The sequence below is a fragment of the Meles meles genome, chromosome X, assembly GCF_922984935.1.
Source record: "Meles meles chromosome X, mMelMel3.1 paternal haplotype, whole genome shotgun sequence".
NCBI lineage: Eukaryota > Metazoa > Chordata > Mammalia > Carnivora > Mustelidae > Meles > Meles meles.
In genome coordinates this window covers 129650812-129668651 of record NC_060087.1, presented here as the reverse complement: position 1 = coordinate 129668651, position 17840 = coordinate 129650812, and the positions used below count along the sequence as shown (strand labels likewise).

Genomic DNA, 17840 nt, shown 5'->3' with positions numbered 1-17840 from the left:
TCAGTTATTGCCTCTCTGGGGTTAAGGGAAAATGCTCCAGTGAATGCCTAGGCTTGGTCCTCTGCGGGTGAGTCCTCCCCTGCCCCTCAGTACCTGAGAAACTGGCCTGTGTAGTAGCTCAAATCATAGCTTGCTGGGGAGACCCCCCCCCAAGTCTGTCTTCTTCCCCTGTGCCAAGGAAGGTACTCAGTTACCAGCTTCCTTCTGATGCCAAGAGATGCTCTGAAGGACTGGAAGGTCTGGAGTGAGGGTAAGGGAAATGTCAGAGGCCAGGAGACCTGGGGAAGCAACAGGTGATAGGGGCTGGAGCAGAGGGCTGGAAGCCACAGTTCGATCCCACGGTGCCCGAGCGCACTGGAGGAGTTCTGTAAGGAGACAGGAGCCCACCTAGTTCCCCATCTTGCCTCGCCTGGCCCACTCTGTGGCCGCCCTCCCAGCCGCAGCCGCAGACCTCCGTATTTCCACTGCCTGGGGCCCGCGCCGCCCGCTCGCCTCTTCCTCCCTTCTCCCGTCCCCCGCCTGTGACTGTCTGGCCGCGCTGCAGTCGTGGCGGCGGGGGGTGGGGGGCCTTGGCGACGGGCTCCCTCCTCTTCTCCCTCCTCCTTCCTTCCGCCCGCCAGAGCCTATCCACCCTACTCGCTGCAGCAGCGGCAAACAGGTCGTCGGAGATTTCCATCGGGGCTCAGGGGGCGGGGCCAGAGTGGGGGGGGGCGCGGGGCGGGGCGAGTGGGAGGAGTGGAAGTTGGAGCCCAGCAAAATCCTGCACACCGCGCTCGGTGCGGCCAGACCGTGCGCAGCGACCTCCGTACAGGTGGTCGCGCCGGTCCCCACCAAGATGTTAACCAAAGTTCTCCTGATCCTCCTGGGCATGTGCATAATCCTCCCGTCTAGGTGAGTCTCCATCTCGGAACCCAGGAGCCCTCTGCGCCCAGCTCCCTCTCCCCTGGAGCTAGGCCAGCTCTCCGACCCCCGCTCCCCTACGTTCCTCAAGCTCCGCGCCCACCTTTTTCCATCTCCTGCGCGGGCTAGCCGGATCCCGGGTCCCCGCTGCGCGCTGCCAGCCTCCAACCCGCCACCTCTAAGATGGGCACTCCAGACCCCTGAAGAGGTGCCCAGGAAGGGAGGCGGGACGCCTGTTGCCTGACTGTTTCGGTCCCCAGACTCCTGCTCTCCAAAAGCACGGCGACGGCTGGGGGCATGAGCACGCTTCTCCCTCTCTGGGTCTTCCGTGGGAAGAGGCGGGTGGCCCGCGAGGTTACCGACCAGCGTAAGCTCGCGCTTCTGAGGACTGGGGGAGACTTTGGGAAGGTGGCGCCCAGAAAGGCGCTCTGGCTTGGGGAACGAAACTGCGCCTAAATGCTGGAGTGTTGGATTGTCTGTCCTCTCATTCGGATTTATTTTCCCGAGCGCCTAGTACCAGGCACTGTGCCAGATAACTCTGACTTTACTTGTTTGCCTTCCCGCCGCGTCTCTTGGTGCCAGTGCCAGGCACCAGCCCCAGTTTAGTCCAAGGATTCCCTCCCCAGTTATCCACCCCACTCCACTCTGCCGCCAGCCTACTCTTTCCTCCTTCATCCCCCGCCCCCACCAGACGCCTTGCTGGGTCTTGGGTTGGCCAGACCCGGAGGCCGAGTATGTTATTCTCTGAGGTCTGCGGTTTGGGTCCTCGATTCCAATCCCCATCCCCTTCTCCAAAGGCTAACAACAGATTTCCCTTGAACAGCCAGCTTCCTCCACACTTTCTTCTGGCCCTGAGACTTTGCTAGAAAGGTTGTTCCCTACACTTCTGAGTTTTTAGAGTAGAAGATGACTGCTTCCTATTTTTGAGACGGTTTCCATTCCAGAAGTCTCCAGGGCACTGAGTTCCTATCTTGCTTATCTGTTTTGAGAAGGGAGAAGGCTTCTTTCCTCACCCCAGAATGCTTTAGCTCCTCAGGGGAGGGGCTGTGGGGCTCCCGCTGGCTCACCTGTGCCCTGGGGTGTGGGGGTTGGTCTCAGCAGGGGCTTGGCAAAAATTTCTGAATGCGTGCTAAGAATTTCCAGTCATCTACATCCCTCCAGATATGAATAAAACTGTTTGGGAGAGCTGGCATGGTTACTGTCTAGCTCAAAAGAGGGGTCTGGGAGCAGAAGCAGAAGGAAGCCAGAGGAGCAGGGAAAAAAAATAAATAAAAGCTGGGAAGAGGGGCTGTTGACAAGGAAACTACCCTTCCCGTCCACTGGGGTGAGTGGGGAGGGAAGGGCCTCGGTATCTAGCGTCAGACACTGTCAACATGGCAACCCATGATGTCAGCAAAGAGCTGGAGATGGCTTTGGGGTGTGCTGGCAAGAGCCACATCAAACCAAGGAACCTTGCTCTGGTCCCAAGTCAGCTTCAAATGGTTGTGACTTTGGGCACAGCCCTCCTCCCAGGTGGGATTGTTTCTTCATCTGTAAGGTGGAAAAGAGGGCTGATTTTGGAGAAAAAAACCCAACCCAGTGGACCCCTCCTAGAACATTTCCAGTCCCTTCCCCCTCCCCCCTCTTCCCCCACAGTTCGTGGAATGAACGCCCTCAGTAGTGGGAGGGGGTGCAGAATTTCGGCTCCATCTTGTACCATTGCATATAGAGAGATGTGGATGCATGAAAAGGCCCCATGGAAAGATTCCGCTAACCCAGTGCATGAGTGTTTTTCAAGTTGTTATATTTCTAGCCTTGAAAGGGGGCTGACTGGCCAAGAAAAGCTATGCAGTATCAGCAGCTCCTTAACCTCAAGGACCCCAGGATGAGTGTGTTTGTTTTGTTTGTATTTTACTGGCAAAGGATGATTGTAGAATTACAGCGACCTCAAGACCTTCTGATATCATTTTCATCGTAGACACAGTTTGGGAGCAGGGGGGCTTCAGTGGTCCCTGGGCTTTTGCTTGCTTGTTTGCCTCTTGAACCTTGGGGCTATTGTTGTTGGCTTCAGACATTTGGGTGGTCTTGGCTGGCAGTGCCAGTCCTGACTGGGCCATGCTCCTAGCCACATCACTCATTTGGCAGGGTCTCAGGCCTCTGTTCTCCCTCTGCCCCTCCAGCAGTCAGAGGACTGTGGGGGGAATGCCTCAGGGAAAAAGGATATTTCTGCACATGTTATTTGGAAATGGAAACTGTTTTTCTCAAGCCCAGTTCTTCCCTTGCCCACAATGGGAATAAGCCACTTCAGACATGAAAAATGGTATAAATCTGGCACATCTGTATGCCAGTTAGGCAATTCTAAGAGCTTGAAATAGTGCAGGAAAATGCGTTTTGCTGCACAAGTTGCCAGACCCTGCGTCTGCACCACAGAAGCCATGCCTATGTTGCTAGTCCTCTCCACCTACCCCCCACCACAAGCTTCACTACATGCCCCCCCATATACTCTCCTATCCAAAGAACACCACTGTCTTGCTTTCCAACATCATAGATTAATTTTGCTGATGGTTTTTAAAAAAGCTTTTAATTATAATTTTTTTCGAAGACATAGAAAAGCTGGGGGAACAATAGAGTGAAACCCCATGTACCCATCACCAGCCTCATTAATTATAAATTCATGGCCACACTTAATTTCTCTGTCCTCCACCCACTCTCCATTTCCGCTTAAATTATTCTAGAGCAAATGTCAAATCTCATATCATTTTCTATGCAATTATTTTAGTATGCATTTTTAGTCGTAAGGACTGCAAATACATAATACCACTATTACACCAAAAATTTTAGAATAACTTTGTCAGAGTGAAGAAACTATCCAGTCAGTGTTCACATCTCCCCTACTGCATTATAAATGTTTTTTGTTTTGTGTTTAGTTTGCCTTTTAAAATCAGGATCCAAATAAGATCCATATATTAGCAGATTTTTATTAGCCTTTTTATTTTTTGAAACACTTTTTCATTGAATTAGAACATATATACAGAAACGTATTCAGATGATTAGTGTGTAGCTGATGAGTTGTCAGAAAATGACCGCACGGGTGTCAGTACACCCACATCAGGGACTAGAACATGACCGGAGCCTCAGAAGCTCCTGAAGCCCACTTCTTCACGAAAGTACCAGAACCCTAACTTCTTTTTTTTTTTTTTTTTAATATTTTATTTATTTATTTGACAGACAGAGACCACAAGTAGGCAGAGAGGCAGGCAGAGAGAGAGGAGGAAGCAGAAAGCCCGATGTGGGGCTCGATCCCAGGACCCTGGGATCATGACCTGAGCCGAAGGCAGAGGCTTTAACCCACTGAGCCACCCAGGCGCCCAGGACCCTAACTTCTAACACCATCAGCGAATTTCATACATTGCCAGATGGCTTTTTAATTTTTTGTTTAATTTAATTTAATTCTTATCTTTTGGCTCTGGTGCAAGGCTGTGGCACTCTGGCTGGATTCCAGTCAGTCCTCTCTCCTAGACGACAGTCTCTGAATAAAGGACTCCTGCCTTTTCTCAGTGCTCAGAGCTTCTCCTCACCCCTGGCCCCCAACTCCAAACCGTGAATATCACAAAAGCAAAGCAATGCAGAATATTCCCACAGTGTCCTTGTCCTCTGTGGTAGAGGCCGTTCTGACTTTCCGGAGCATTCCTCAGCAATCCGGGCCCTCTGCCCATCCATTTGCTCCCAGGCGGTGCTGGTCAGGCAGACTGGAGGCCAGGGCTAGTAACAGCTGCTGATTGGCCAAAGCTCATACACCAATATCCTCTTCGTCTTACCTTGAGAAATTCTTTTAAAATCTCGAACTTGGTTTTGTTATTAGGATATTTTTAAAATAAAGAATTTCCATAAAGTCCCCAAAGAACAGCAAGATTTAGAAGAAATTAACAAATATAATCTGTTACTGGCCCCAAATTTGCTATTACCAGTTACTCTTTATGCCTTGGGATGCAGACTTATTTTGGTTTGCTTCTGTCCAAAGAGGCCTCAGCTGGGTCCCCTACAGAGTGGAGAACAGAGCTTTATTCTTTTTGTTTGTTTGTTTGTTTTGTTCTAGGAGCGAAGAACCTCGTGTTGAATCAGAATATGGACCCTCTGCCCATGATGATGTCTACGGGCACCAGCCCCAGGCTCCTGAAAACAAACTCCTTTCTGAAGAAACAGTGCCCACCCTTACGGGTCCCTCTCGCAGACTTGGGAATCTGCAAGCAGCCACTCACATTCTGAACAGTATCCTGAATAACTATGACCACAAACTGCGCCCTGGCATCGGTGGTGAGTAGCAGAACACAGTTCGTCCCCTGCTGGAGCAGGGGGTTTGACGACAGCATAGGTGTGGATGATGAGTGTGGGTATAGGTAATGGGGCCATGCACATGGGCAGGAATATCTGTTGCTGACCTGTCAGGTAAGAGATATCAACAATAGTCTTAGCAGTGCTCTTGACCTTGGTCTAGACTTTTTTTCTTTTCTCATCCTCAGTTTTTCCAACAATAAAATGAGTAGACCAGATGACTGACCTACAAGGTGTGTCCAGCTCTTAGCAGTCTGTGAATTGGATCTTGCCATGAAAGAGCAAAGAAAGAAATAGGACTGGATGTTGAAACCATGTCTCTAGTCCTCACCCATCGTCCTGCTTTCCCCTCTGACAATGCCCCCCCCTCCACTGTCCCTGCTCTTATTTGACACTTATCTCTGCCACATCTGCTTCCTTTGCAGAAAAGCCCACTGTGGTCACTGTTGAGCTCTCTGTCAACACTCTTGGTCCTATCTCTATCCTGGACATGGTAAGTACTCACACCACACTTGTCTCTTTGGGATTCAGATTTTTCTAGCTTATATCATAGTTGTTTACCTGATCTTCCCTACCTCATTTGTGATTATGTGCTCTTTATTTGTCTTGTTCTCCTGATTATGGTTTCCTTGGTGTCAAGGACTCCATATATGTTAACTGAGCAAATGAATTATGAAAGATGTTATATAGAAGTCACTATTTTCCCCCGATACCTAACAAGCCCGAGGGATACAGTCTAATAACTTAGCAGTCACTGAACCTGGCGTGCAACACAGAACTGGTCCAAAGAGAAGGCAACAACTTGATTTTCTTTGGCCAATAAACTGCTGCTTTAGCCTAGGCCAAGTACCTTTAGAAGATGCCAAATACTCATATGGTATTAAATTTCCCCCAAGAAGTCTGGTCTTTTACATAATTCCAGATAACTCTTTAAAACTCTGGGAGTTCTAAGTTCTTGTACAGTCTACTTTTTCATGGTAACACTGGAGTTTTGTATTTGGTAAGGAGGAAGTGTATGACTCTCTCACAGCCAATGAGCAAAGCATACTTGTCTCCTTGGGTCTTCATCACAGCCTGTATGGCAGGCAAGGATGCCACTGGGATCTTCATTTTAAATTTGAAGCAACTGAGCTTCTCAGAAAGCATTTTGTTACAAAAGGGGTGTGATTGCTTGAAAGGAGTTCCTACATCCCTCAGCTAATCAGGTGCTGTGTAGAGCATAGGATTATTTCTTAGGGAGAGAAACCTGAGCCCACAGCATGGAGATTTAAATCAAATGTTTCTATCAGTTTCCTAGTTAAATTTTTGAAACACCTAGCCTGAGCTTAGAAGGCAGTGACCAGTCTGGGAATGACTGGCCATCACAGCATCAACAGTTGCTAAGGCTTCCTGCTGTGATAATTGTTGCAAGCAATCCTAATTAAGCCAATTCCTTGACACTGAATTTCTAGAATTTCAGCTGAGCTAAAAAAGATGTACAACCCAAGCTCCCTTGTCAAACTGGGAAAAAAAATTGAACTGTTATCAGTTGCTGTGTAATGAACTTAAAATTGGTATCTTGTAAAATAAAAATTAAATGCTCATTTGAAACACTGTAACAGAGCAAGAGCACAGCATGCATGGACTGTGGAGGAAAGACTTCCCCTAGTTACAATTCCTAGGGTCTAGGAATGAAGGAGGCTCCGTAGGCCAAGTTGGAACTGCCAGCTATCCTGGGAAGAAGCACTCTGAAGGCCACCTATGAAGGCTGGTGAGGATGGGTTGGGCAGGCCTGGGGGCTCCCATATGAATGGTAGCTAGGCTTTTTTCTGCTTGCTTCTCTACTCCAGGGAACCTTCTCAGTCTGGAAGGCTAGCTCCCAGCAATTTGGCAATGGATCTCAACACCTCTTGCCTGAGGCAGCAACGCCAAGCTTTCCCCTGAGGGCTCTGGCCTCCAAACTGTGGGTTTGTGATTGGTGTTTACTGAGGCAGGATAACTCAGGAGAAAGACCTAGGGATTCTACAGGGGAAAATTGGACGTTGGTACCCAAAGGGATTGTTTGTGCAAGTAAAAATAAGCATTAGAGAGGGAAATCAGGGAAGGCCATCCCGGGGCAAGGTCATGGTAATTGTGCTCTGAGCGTCAGAGCCAATGTGCTGCCATTAGCTATTTGTGACTTTGGACAGTCTCTTTTCTCTCTGAGCCTCACTTTCTCCACCTCTCAAGTAAAGGCAGTTGAGTTAGCCCTCAGGATTCCCCCTTGTTCTCGTTCTGGCACTTGCTCTTCACACCGCTTGCAATTCTATTGCAGTCTGTCTTTTACCCTTTAATACCAGTAGTGCAAATCTCTAGCTTCTCATGATTCTTCCTATTAAACTTCCTTCTCAATGTTTAACAGACAGTTTATGGGGTAGATTATATCATCTGGATACCAAATAATCACAGGTATAGCTATACATATGCACACACACATTGTTTAAAAAGAAAATACAAAACGATTATTTTTAAAAATGAGACTAAATATACTCTTCTCTTATGACTCAAAACTTCATTTAAAAATATAACTCCGGGGGCGCCTGGGTGGCTCAGTGGGTTAAGGCCTCTGCCTTCAGTTCAGGTCATGATCTCAGGGTCCTGGGATCGAGCCCCGCGTCGGGCTCTCTGCTCAGCGGGGAGCCTGCTTCCCTTCCTCTCTCTCTGCCTGCCTCTCTGTCTACTTGTGATCTCTGTCTGTCAAATAAATAAAATCTTAAAAAAAAATATATATAACTCCGGAGGCGCCTGGGTGGCTCAGTGGGTCAAAGCCTCTGCCTTCAGCTCAGGTCATGATCCCAGAGTCCTGGGATGGAGCCCTGCATTGGGCTCTCTGCTCAGCAGGAAGCCTGCTTCCTCCTCTCTCTCTGCCTGCTTCTCTGCGTACTTGTGATCTCCGTCTGTCAAATAAATAAATAAAATTTAAAAAAAATAAAATATAGCAAAGAATTGAGGTTAATTAGCATTTGTGCTCCACAACTAAAACTGAAAGGGAAAACTCACCATATACAACCAAAGGTGTGAGTATTTGTAAATGTTTGTATTTGTAAATTTTTAAATTTGTAAATTTTTAATTTAAATTTGTATTAGTAAATGTTTAAGATGATTTTGAGTCGAAATCTTTGGTTTGCTATGGAGACGTGGGGCTGGGAGGGTGTTAACCTGGCTGGAGTTATCCCATAACCCTTCAAGGTAGTGGCGATGTGATGAGCCCAACCTGTGCAATTAATTCATCTGTTTCTAGACGAAATGTGTCTTCCCTGATCGTTGTTTATCTGGGAATGTTCCTTACTTTTAGGAATCCCGGAAATAGAAAACTCCTACAACTTAATTCATGCTGTTTTCCTCTGTGAAAACCTAACTCGGTTTCTATCTGCTTGATAGGCCCTTCACAGGATGGCATGAGAATACTCTTTGCCTGTAGAGTTCTAGGTGTGTGCTTTTCTGTCAATCCCATCAGGAATACACCATTGACATCACCTTCTGCCAGACTTGGTATGATGAGCGCCTCCGTTACAATGGCAGCTTCGAGAGTTTTGTTCTGAATGGCGACATGGTGAGCCAGCTGTGGATCCCAGACACGTTTTTTAGGAATTCTAAGAGGACTCAAGAGCATGCGATCACCATGCCCAACCAGATGGCTCGCATCTACAAGGACGGCAAGGTGTTGTACACAATTAGGTATGTCAAGCCTCTGGAATATTACCTCTTGGGACTCTTTTCACCAAGTAACCATGGATATGGGTTTCATCCTGAATGATACTTCTAAGGGCCGTTTCAGCTTTGCTAGAGCTTGAGCTCAAGCCCCTCATGTGTAGACATAGACGCTAGGTCTCAAACCTGAAAGATGACTTAAGGTTACACACCAAGTTCATGGCAGAGCTGGAGCTGTCAGCCAGTTACTTGGCTCCCAGTCCACAGGTCCCCCCCAACCCCGCCAACTAGAGTATGACTGCATTGTCTGGACAATTCCATCCCTAGTGGGCACTGGATGTAATGACACGTCTACGGCGGCAGAATTGCCCAGGTGGAACAGCAACACAGCCTTTTGAAAATACCTAAGAGCAGGCTGGACATTTGAATGTCTGGCAGGGGAAGGTTGTGTATTGGTGGTATGAGGTGGGAAGGTGGTAGAGAATAGGTAGGCAAGTTCTGAAAGCTGGGATGGGCAAGAAACAAAAGGCTATCTAAATTGGTCCACACATTTCTCTGATGTTAGAAACCAAAGTAACCAGATACTTTCAAGCTGTTCTTCCTCTCTTTTTGTTTCTCTTATGAGCTCTTTGTTTCAAATCCTACTGTTGCCACTCATTGGTGGTGGTCCCCAGGCCAAGGTGGGTGGATACCTAAGTGCTCAGGGCCAGCCTAATGAGGCTCCTTTCTCCCTTCCAGGATGACCATTGATGCTGGATGTTTACTTCACATGCTCAAATTTCCAATGGATTCTCACTCTTGCCCTCTGTCTTTCTCTAGCTGTGAGTACCTTCTTAGGTCTCTGGGGCCCCAGAGTCATGCTGAGCCCTTTCTTTTTTCTCATCCTTGCCCTTTATATTTTTCTGCCTCTGTTTTTCTCCTAAGATGGTATCAGATTTGCCCAGAGCCTCCTCATCTCCTGTCCTGCTAACAATCCTGTGTTGCTTCACCTGGAACACTTGTTGGCTTCTTCCCTCTTCCTCCCACTCCATCTCAAGTCAGCCACCCATCTCGGAAGTGTACTTCAAGTGTGTCTGCTCCTCCCCATCCCCACTGTCAGCACCTTGACGTAGGCCTTTGTCGTCTTTCGCTTGGGCTTTCACAACATCTTCACTTTAAAACTGAACATGTCCAGAACTAAATACATTCTCCTTCCAACCTCTACCCCCAAAACAAATGTGTTGCTTCTGTGCTCACCTTTGTCTCATTGAGAGGCACCATCAGCCACTCAGTTGTCCAAGCCAAGAACTTTGATGCTTTTTTCTCCATCACCTGCTACATCTAATCAATCAAAACATCTTATTGGTTTTCCATCCTGAGTCTCTATTGATCATATTTCTCTGCATTCTCACTGCCACAGCTTTGATTCCTGCCTTCATTCATTTTGTTGTGTCCAGATTCCTGCATTGGCCTCCCAAAACTTGTCTCCCTGTCAACAAGCCATCTTCATATAATGACAAGGGTGACCTAGCTGAAACATCACCTAGACCAGGTCATGTTTTAGTTTCAAATACTCCCTGAACTCTCATAGATCAATACCAAGTTCCTTGGAATGACTCCCAAGGTACCTCATTAACTGGCCCCTATTACCCATTCCTGTATGCTTCATCCAGCCTCTGTGAGCTAGCCATCCCGAACCTTTGGCATTTCCATTATCCATCAGGCATTTTCACCTTTCTATGCATAGAACACCCTCCTCACCCTTTCAGCCTCACCCATACAGAGAATATTTTACGTAGCTTTTAAGATTTATTGAAAATGGCACCAACTCTATGAAATTTTTGTTGGGTGTGTCCCCAAGTGGTCTCTCCTTCTGTTTTTCCATTGCCCCATGGGTGGAGGTTTCTCAGCAATTCCAACAATTACAGATGTATACTTACTATCTTACTCAATAAAACGTGAATGTTTGAGGGCAAGGCTTCTGCCTTGCTCATCTTTATATTTCCAGCACAGAGCCTGGTACTAAAAAATGCTCAGTAAATGCACATATTGAATGGACTTCAACAATGAGGTAAAAGAGGCAAGTTCCCACAGGTGGTGAAGCCAGAGTCAGGACTCCAAGGCATTGCTCAGACTCCATGCTGATGGAGACAGCTGGTCTTCCCAGTCTCACAAGACCCTTCTTCCCGTGTTGCTTTACAGTTTCCTATCCTGAGAGTGAGATGATCTACAAATGGGAAGATTTCAAGCTTGAAATCAATGAGAAGAATTCTTGGAAGCTCTTTCAGTTTGATTTTATAGGAGTGACTAACACTACTGAAACTATCTCAACCCCTGCTGGTAAGTGTGTCTTTGAAACCATGGCTAGGCAGAGGCCCAGGAGGGTGGTATGGATGACTAGAGGTGGCCATTCGTACATATAAATGTATGTCATCATCCCATGGAAATATTGTAGAATATGACGCCTGTCTTATAAATGCTAAGCACTTACAACTGTTTGCAGAGGAAACTGAGACTTTGTAACTACATCTCAGTCTCATCTGCAAAGAAGTAAGTGCTTTGCCAAGTCCCTGAGATGGTAGGTAAATAGTTAAAGTTTTACTTCTGTCAGGATTTGCAATTACCTTTGGTTGTTCAGACCTTGCAATTTCTAGGTCTTTGTTACAACCAGCTTGTTTGAATGACTTTGGGGGAATGGAGCTCATGCGAGTTCTCCATACCTAGAACCAATTCAAGCTGGTTGAGTGGGAAACAAAGTTGGTCCTGATGGGAAGTGGAGGTTAGAGTTCTAATGTCAGCTAGATGAGGGCTGGGATAGTATGGGGGAGGTTTCAGCAGTTATAATTGCTCCTGCATCAACATTTATTTTGAAGAAGCAGCTCTAACAAGCACGGATTCCTGTCAAAACCTTCATGGTGCATTCAACATGGACAGGATGATCATTGGTTTTCTGACTTTGTCCCTAACAAGGACAAAAAGGGAGGGACCTGGATTTTTTCAATGTCAGCTACTAATCTGATATGAGTGTCTTTGCTTGTGTTCCTAGGTGATCTCAATGAGAAGCTAAGGGACCCCCCAGGATTGCTCCCAGAGCAGCCCTGGAAACCTTCTTCACACATACTGACCAAGTCAGGGCAGGGAAGGCACTGGCCTCATCATTTCCGGAACACAGATGTAGTCAGTCACCCAGCCAGCCATTTGCCACAGAAAGAGGCTTGCTTTGCTTCTGTGTAGCTAGGCAGAAAATCTGCTTTTGCTGTACTTATTGAGCTGGTCACTGGGTGAGGAATAGCTTATGATTATCTGGCTAGGGCTTTGCTTGCCTAGGCAGGGGCAGAGGGATATTTTACAAACGCTTTTCTTTTTCTCAGCATCTCTGGGTAAGCAGTTGTACTGCCTTTGATTTGGGATCCTTGCTTTTCTGTATCTCAGTTTTCCCAGACAGGTGGAGACCCTTCACCAAAAGTGGCAGAAGAGACAAGGCCCAGGGGCTTTCAAGTTATTAGTGGTTCCATTTAGTAGATGGTTATGCATTGTTTCAAAATGGTGCCCTAGTGACTCCGAAGCCCCAGAGCCAGTATCATCACAAAAACGATGACAATAGGAAAGCACCAGCCCTCCTTGGGAGAGAGGAGGTTTCTTGGGGGGAAAAGGAGGACTTCTTTCTCTTCTGCTAGAGGTTAATTCTTGAATTATGCTTTCACCAGTATCATAGTTCTCTTTTAGACTGGTCCTAAACTCTTCCCATCAGTCTCTGGGCAGTTCTTTCTATCTGACGTAGATTTATGTAACAGTACCTAAGGGTTCAGAACACGGTGGAAGCTTGTGAGTTTGGTCACCTTGGGCCTTGAAGCAGAGAATCTGCTTCAGAAAGATTTCAGAGAGCACAGCCTGGTCCCCAGTGAGTGAGTTAAATTTCACTGGTGGCTATCGAGACTCTGATGGAATCTTACCCATGATTAGGACTTTACTTTCTCACAAGGGAGTTTCTGCCTTCTCTGGACAACTCTGTTCCTCAGAAAATTCCCTGTTCATCTGAAATTGACATCTCTGGAACTCCTACCCATTGGACCTAGTTATTTTTCCCTAGAACTGTTGAACTTATGGAAAGCTCAGTCACTCTTACATGGGATCAAGATTAAAGGACCAGCATCGTGGTCCCAGTCCAAGGTCATAATCTTTTTTAGACTCTACAGTCTAGTTTCTTTTCCCTCCTTTGTTCGTTACAGCTTTGGGTCCACTCATTCTTCTAGTCCCTGTCCTTTGGACACAGTCTATTAAATTATCTTCCTCTGACAGCACGGGGACCAACTCTGGTCTGGCCAGATGAGAGAAGAGCAGAAGCATCTTTAATTGGGCGGGGGCGGGCGTATGTTTTGTTTGGCTTTGGCTCCTCAGCTCCAGATATCTTTTTTCCCTTGCCCATGCTCCTTTATCTTTCAGGAATAAGAAATTATGTGTTAGTATCCTTCCCTCAGCTTTCAGAAACAAATTTCCACATCTTGACAAGTGGGGAAATTTGTTCCTTGGATGGAATAAATAAAATAAGCAAAAGAAACTCTGATAGGATAATAAATCTTGCAGCAAGAATATATATTCACAAGGAGTGGTTGTAGCTAAATAGGGGGTCTTAAATTGCAGTCAATTCCCAGGGCAAGAGAATTAAGAACTTGGTAAATACATTCTGCCCAGTAGGCAAGTGTGAGTGGTTCCTGCAGGAGCCCTGGGTAGGAGTTCTATCCACAAAGCTACTACTCTGAATACAGATATCCTACTAATCGCAGGCCACATCCTTACCTTTTTCCGGAGAACTCTTGCCCTTTAAGTGTCAGTACTCCAAGGTGACTAGGAAAGGCCGCTCTTCTCCTTTAGCTCCAACATACACAGACCTGCTATGCAGGTGATCTACTTTGCAAAATAGAACATGTGGACATGTTAGTGTTCTGGTCTGCTTTACCAAGTTATTGCCAGACAGTAGCAAGAGTCACTGAGCATCTTGTAGGTTCCAGCCCGTGCTGGGCTTGGATGGGCAAGAGGCAAGGCACAGGGCTTACATGAGAGATTTAAATCCTGAAGGGGTGAAAAAGCCCACTAACTCAAAGCCGAAGAATTTTATAGCACCACTTCCATAGAAGTTTGGAGTTTAGCTTCACTAAGGAGCCAGAATTTGAGCTATCACAAATCCCATGTGATGTTGAACATGAAATGGGAGGTTCTGGACTCAGGAGAGCCCCCAGAATCTCTGAGATCATGATGAAAACGCAGAGTGTTTAGGATGAGTGTGTCAGAATAAAAGGCAACATGAAGGGTGTAAGAAAAGATGCCAACTAGAAATGTAAGTTGTCATGACGTGCTATAAGAGCAATCACTGTAGGGGAAGAGCCAACATCAAGGACATGATGCCCCAATTTTTACTTTCACCTAATTCTTCTATTTTTTTGAAACACTCAGTTTGGATTAGGATAGTGGACTGAGAACAGGGAATCTGGGGTTTGGATATTGGTGCAAATATGCACGCTATCTCAGGAAATCTCAGAGTATATGGGATTAGTTTACAGGAAGGCATGTGTGTGCATGTGTGTGTATAAGATGTCCGTTGGAGCCAGGTCACAGTGGGCCTTCATTGTCAGGTCAGAGTGTGCATTTGATTCTGTAGCTGTTGTGGAATAAGGAACAACCAGAGGTTTGGGATGGGCACGTGAATGAATAGGAAGGAGGCCAAATGAATTCTGTGCTTCGCCCACCACAGCACAGGTTGCTCTTGGCTCATTCCCTGAGAGTACACATTGTAAAGGCCAGTAGTGCACGTGCCGGGCTGTGATTCTGCAGACTAGTTATGGTACTTTAATGGATGTGAAGGTCTCAGTCATCCTTCCGGACATTAGCTCTGTAGTCCTGATAACTAGCGGGCTAACTGATTTTTTCACCTTCCTCTGACACTTCTGCCACCCTGGGAAGACAGACGCTGTGTGTGGGGCAGTCAGCTGAGAAAGAAGCAATGAAGTGTCTGGCCTTGGCTTAGGTCCTAACTGACCATGGGTCTTGCATGGATACTCTCTGGGTTTGTTCTGATTCTCTGTATGTGGAATAATGTGCCTCTATCTTACGACTGTGGTGTGGATCCTAGGAGCTGAATAAGACCCTTAATGTGCTTGTCCTCTCCGGGGGAGACCTCATGTCAGTACTGTAATGAAGTGGTATTTTTTATGTCTTCCAGGTGATTTCATGGTCACGACGCTTTTCTTTAATGTGAGCAGGCGGTTTGGCTTTGTAGCCTTTCAAAACTACGTCCCTTCTTCTGTGACCACAATGCTTTCCTGGATTTCGTTTTGGATCAAGAAAGATTCTGCTCCAGCCAGAACTTCTTTAGGTAAGTGGGTAATGCATACACATGGGCACAGAATTGCCTTCTCCGGGGTCCTTTCAGCAGTGTAATATATGGATCGGTAGCTGAGCTCAGCTTCACTACTGTGCTTTCACAGGAATAACCTCTGTACTCACCATGACCACACTGGGCACCTTTTCCCGTAAGAATTTCCCACGTGTCTCCTATATCACAGCCTTGGATTTCTATATTGCCATCTGCTTCGTCTTTTGCTTCTGTGCTCTGATGGAGTTTGCTGTGCTCAACTTTCTGACCTACAACTGGACGAAACCCCGTGCTTCTCCAAAACTTCGCCATGTATGACCTGGGTATGGGAGTGGTGGCAAGATTTGGAGTGTGGAGGCATGCAAGTGAGAGCACTAGAACTCATGGCACATCAATGGCCAGTTCACCAAGTGATGGGGGTGCAGAACCTGAGGTTGAATAAACTTTTTGATGTCATGCTGGGACTGGGGTGGGAGGGGGGTTAACAAGAAAGAGTGTGCCAGGGACAGACCCTCCAGAAACCCTGGGGCAGCACCTAGACTTGATTCATCTTTTTTGACTCTTTCCCACTTCTTCCCTTGTCCGTTTCAGCCACATATTCGTGCTCGTGCCCTTACCCCTCCCCGTGTCCATGCCTTCCAGCATCCAGAAGCTTTCGTGTGCCAGATCGAGGACTCTGACGAGAGTGATGGAGAGGAGGGCCCATTTTGCCCAGCCCAGCAGTCTTTCAGACGACATGCCATCCAGAACGCTGGTAACGGTTGCTGCAGGTGGTGCAAGAAGTACTTCTGCGCGGTCCCCAGTTGTGAGGGCAGTATCTGGCAGCAGGGCCGCCTCTTCATCCACATCTACCGCCTGGATAGCTACTCACGAATTGTTTTCCCGGTGACCTTTTTCTTCTTCAATGTGCTCTACTGGCTCGTTTGCCTTAACTTGTAGGTGCCAGCTGGTACCGTGTGGACAGCCTCCCCAGTTCCCCAGGAGGTCCCATAGCCCTTTGCAAGGGAGTCAGAGGAAAGCAGCAGCAGCAGCAGGAGCAACAAGGGAGTGTCTCTCCTTTCCCATTCTCCAAATATAAGCCTGCATAGAATTGCTCTTTGCTGGCCCTCTCCCCTACGTGGCCCATTCATGGACTCTCCATGGCAGTCCATTTCAAGTAGAATGGCCTCTTCTCTGTTCCTCAAGGGGCACGAATGATGCTCAGATTTAATATCACAGGCTGTCAGTGACTCGCTCCCTAAGACTGTGTCCATGTATGAATAGGTTAGCTATCTCCCAGTGCTGATACCACTGCCTTTTTCCAGAAACAATACTGCCTTTGTGGGGCTCCAGGCCCAGCTCTGGCCTCACCCTCGAAGTGCATAGACCAGCTACTTGCCTGTTCCTGAAACCTCCTTAAAATGTTGGGCAGCAGTGTGAAGGGGAAGGGGATCCTAGTCCTTAGATCAGATTATTATATTCTTGGTTTTTTCTCCCTGCCCTCCCTTCCCCTGCAGAGAGACACTGGTATAATACTTTCAAGAGGAAGGGAGCCAGCCATTGAGCTTCTTTGGGGTCGTATCTCCCTCTGCTGCTGCACCACCCCCACCTCCATCCTTCATCGGCACTACAAATTCAATGCCTTGCTTCCATTGGGTATCTATTTTTGTCTGTGATAATAGTAATGACTCCCTGCTTTCTATGCCACCTTCTTCCTCCTCCTTGACCCCTGTGACGTTTTCTGTAACTTCCCCAGTGGCTTTCCCAGCCCCAACCCAGGTGCTAGGCCATGGTGACTTCTTTGCTTTGCAGTGGGCATTACTGGCACAGGTTGGTGCCCTGTAAAGGCACAAAATAAGAGATTTGCCACTTCCTTGGCCCCTGGACCCATGAGCCAGTCCACTCTTATCCTGGGGCACTCACAATCACAGTCAATGAATTGAATTCCCTTAAATGTGTATAGCGCTTTATCTTTTGCAAAACACTTTTGACAAATTATTTCTATTTTGAGCCTCATCATAGGCCTGTGATATATTCAGGGCAGGATTCTTATTCCCATTTTGCAGATGAGAACCTGAGGCACAGATTTCTATGGGACTGTGGATCTCACTGGAAACTATTCAGGATCCCACTGTCACCTTCTAGACCACGTGACAGGGCTAGGCAGCTCTGCTCACCTTGATTTGATTCTGTAGCCTCTGCCATTGGCAAAGCCCAGAGTGGCAGCCTCTCTTCAGCACTGGCCTGGTCAATTCTTGGGCCCCCAAGACCGAACCTCTCCTGGCTCTGGCAACCCAGCGAGGTGAATTTGGACACGCCCCAATGCTTGTATATGCTGAATAAAATCTGTGTCTGTATTTTACTGGGGGGGGGTGGGTAGGGTAGGGAGATTCATCTGCTTTTTGTCACCATCAACTGAGAAGGGGAAATGTATCAATAAATATATCAGCAAAACATGAAAGGTATGACTGGTTTCTTAGGCATTCAAGTTTGTTCTCGGTTCAGGATTTAAATCTTAAATCAATGACCCAATTATTTCTGTTCCCCTCTCCCGTCCATGACTTCCAGACCTACCAAGCTTGTACCCTCTGTCAGTGGAAAACTGAAGGGAAGAGAGTGACCAAGTGGCTGT

At 47.1% G+C, this 17840-nt stretch overlaps 1 protein-coding gene across 2 annotated transcripts; it reads left to right on the top strand.

The window, feature by feature from the left end:
• Positions 1-800: 800 nt before the first annotated feature.
• Positions 801-16809, top strand: GABRE (gamma-aminobutyric acid type A receptor subunit epsilon). Of its 2 annotated transcripts, none has more exons than XM_045995565.1 (9): positions 801-891; positions 4976-5193; positions 5637-5704; positions 8687-8907; positions 9619-9701; positions 11062-11199; positions 15077-15229; positions 15342-15541; positions 15872-16809. In XM_045995565.1, exons 1-9 carry the CDS (start codon positions 836-838, stop codon positions 16166-16168), a joined length of 1434 nt encoding a protein of 477 aa, XP_045851521.1. In that variant the 5' UTR covers positions 801-835; the 3' UTR covers positions 16169-16809. The 2 variants fall into 2 exon arrangements, with proteins under 2 accessions (XP_045851521.1, XP_045851519.1); XM_045995563.1 differs by having other exon boundaries at positions 15821-16809.
• Positions 16810-17840: the final 1031 nt, after the last annotated feature.